Source organism: Pteropus vampyrus, unplaced genomic scaffold (assembly GCF_000151845.1).
Source record: "Pteropus vampyrus isolate Shadow unplaced genomic scaffold, Pvam_2.0 Scaffold212, whole genome shotgun sequence".
Classification (NCBI taxonomy): Eukaryota; Metazoa; Chordata; class Mammalia; order Chiroptera; family Pteropodidae; genus Pteropus; species Pteropus vampyrus.
This window is the reverse complement of record NW_011888993.1, coordinates 452,824-455,340: the sequence shown is the minus strand read 5'-3', so window position 1 is coordinate 455,340 and position 2,517 is coordinate 452,824. Positions and strand designations below refer to the sequence as shown.

Here is a 2,517-nt window from a genome sequence, read left to right as displayed (position 1 = left end):
TGAGCGTGCGAGGAGGCCGGCGGAGCGGGCGGCGAGGGGTCCGGCCGCGCTCTCCGCCTCACGCGCTCTGTTTTTCCCGCAGGACAAAGAGAAGAAGAAGAAGGAGAGCATCTTGGACCTGTCCAAGTACATCGACAAGACGATCCGGGTGAAGTTTCAGGGGGGCCGCGAAGGTGAGACCCCCGCTCCCGCACTCTCCCAGCGATTTACAAGAAGCAGCGAGCGCCGGTAGTGACGGCTGCTGCTCGGGCACCGCGTAAGCGCTTTGCTGGGGAAACTCATGCAAGCCTCCTGGCGACGCCGGGACGTCGGAGCTGCTACGTCCATTTAGCAGCTGGGGAAACAGGCATGGGAAGGGGACCCAGCCTAACCCGGAGCCACGGTGGCTCAGCCGGGGCTGGGATGCAAGCCTTTGCCGCCCGTGCGGTTCTGTCGCTGCAGCTCCTCACTGACCCCCATACCCAACAGGGTTCCTCCTGTTGGCTTTTGGGACTGGAATGTTCCCTGCAGAGGGGACGCCCCTGGCACCTGGGGTGTTGAGCAGCATTTCTGGCCTCGCCCACTGGCCCTGGGGGGCAGACTTGCCAGGGCTGAGACCTCGGCCCTACAGTCTCCCCATGTGGATCAGAGAGACCTGTTGAAACAAATCTTGTTCCCTGTTCTGTCTTCTGGGGCTCCCCATTGTCTTAGAGTAAAACAGACCTTTTCTGTTACCGAGGAGCGGGTGGAGCCCTCGTCCGCCGCCGGGCTGTAACGGTGCCTGTTTTTGCTCTGCCGGAAGTGCTCTTAGCAGGTTACCTCGTTACCACGTTGACTGCCAGAGTCATTTCCATGGCCTCAGCTGGAGGTTCTTGCTCTGGGAAGCCTTTCCAACTCTCCACCCTGGGTCGGGCCCCTTTGTTAGACCATCCTGGTAGCACTTGTCACATTTTGCAGCTTTATGTGTTACCACGGTGCCTAACTCTGCATCTTCCACTGGAGTCTAGTGAGGAGAGGGCAGTACAGTGCCTGGTCCCTGCCCTTCGGGGAAAATGGGCAAGCAGAGTGCTGATGCAGGGGGGCACGTGCGTCCACCAGGTGAGACCAGGCCACAGGGAGGCCTGGAAAATGACAGGAGTAGGGAGGGAGGGGCGGGAGTTGGAGCCTCACAAGCAGAAGCTCAAGTAACTGGGAGAGACTTCGGGGCAGGAAAGATGAGTGGCCTGGCAGGGGCACTCAGGGCTCATCCCCTCTCAGGTGCAAAGATTTGTCATTTGGTCAAAGAGCCATAACCTAGGATGCTTGTGTGTTCTTTAATTGAGGTAAGTAAGATTCACATAAGTTAAAATTAATCGTTTAAAATATGCAATTTAGTGGCACTTGGTCCCTGCTCCCCAAACGACTTTATCTTACGCCTTTCCGTTTCTCTTCTCTTCTCCGCAATTCCTACAAGCCAGTGGAATCCTGAAAGGGTTCGACCCGCTCCTCAACCTTGTGCTCGACGGCACCATTGAGTACATGAGAGGTGAGTGTAGTAGGCGGGGCTCGGAGACACCTCACTGGACACTTCTCACTGTCCCAGGTCCACCACCCTGCCACCTGAGCAATGCTCATGGTCCTCGCAGACCAGACGGCTGCAGATGTGCTTTACTTCCCACTGTCCCGGCGTTCCCGACAAGCTCACTAGACCATTGTCTCGGGGACTTAAAGGGTATGGGCCCACCATCACTGGCCTCGCGGCGCCTGCTGGGCACTAAGAGTGTGCCCGGTGTGGTTAGAAAGATGCCAGCCCGTTCTGGAGCCCCGGCAGCCCCGTCTCCTGCCGTCCTGTGTGTTAACCCCTGAAGCAAATGGTCCCACTCCCCCAGGCCCTGCCCCCAGCCCCTGTCCGGCCAGGGCCACAGACTCCGCAACAGCCCACACAGTCAGGCCAGCCCGGGCCTCTCAGCCCACGAGGTCTCCAGCACAGCCTGAGCCAGGCGTTGAGGGGACGCCAGGACCCGGGAGGGAGGGTCTTGACCCTCGGGACACCGTTAATACTCTGATGCACAAGTTAGTTTGGTGAGGAGTTGACGAGTCCACACAGGAGTGTCACGGGGCCACCGGGGAGAGGCCCTCTCTGTGGGAGAGGCCTGGTCTCAGCTTATCAGCCAACTCCAGGGACCTCTTGCTTTGCCCTCATTTTCCTTCCCCGCCGGGGTCCTCCTGGAGTCCCAGCCCAGCCTCCTAGGTCTGGGGACAGCCCAGTGCGTGGGGCCAGTGGGGAAACCAAGTCAGCCCGAGGTGCAGGCTATTGGGCCCTGGGACATGTGGCTGCTGTCCCTGCCACAGCCTCGCCTGCTGGGGGCTAACTTGCTTGTCAAGTGAGTCTGCGTTTCCTCGCTGAGGGAGGCTGAGCCACCACAAGGTTCGGGGGGTAGGGAGGGCAAGCTAGACAGGGGCAGGGTGGGGTGGGGGGACTGCCTCTGAGATGGTCTTTGAGTTCACTGGGCCTCTTGGTCCCCCTCTCCCACATCCTACAGTAACAGTGATGGGGAT

The 2,517-nt window shown here is 59.7% G+C and overlaps 2 protein-coding genes across 2 annotated transcripts in view; one reads left to right on the top strand and one right to left on the bottom strand.

The window, feature by feature from the left end:
• The window catches only part of SPPL2B (signal peptide peptidase like 2B), a 15,734-nt gene extending 15,013 nt beyond the window's left edge, over window positions 1–721 (bottom strand). The window contains exon 1 of the mRNA XM_011372636.2: window positions 703–721. The gene's annotated coding sequence lies outside the window, so the exon portion shown is untranslated. The remainder of the gene's footprint in view (window positions 1–702) is intronic.
• The window catches only part of LSM7 (LSM7 homolog, U6 small nuclear RNA and mRNA degradation associated), a 5,236-nt gene that overhangs the window by 563 nt on the left and 2,156 nt on the right, over window positions 1–2,517 (top strand). The window contains exons 2-3 of the mRNA XM_011372692.1: window positions 5–173; window positions 1,433–1,504. Of these exons, the coding sequence (XP_011370994.1) occupies window positions 5–173; window positions 1,433–1,504 (241 nt within the window). The remainder of the gene's footprint in view (window positions 1–4; window positions 174–1,432; window positions 1,505–2,517) is intronic.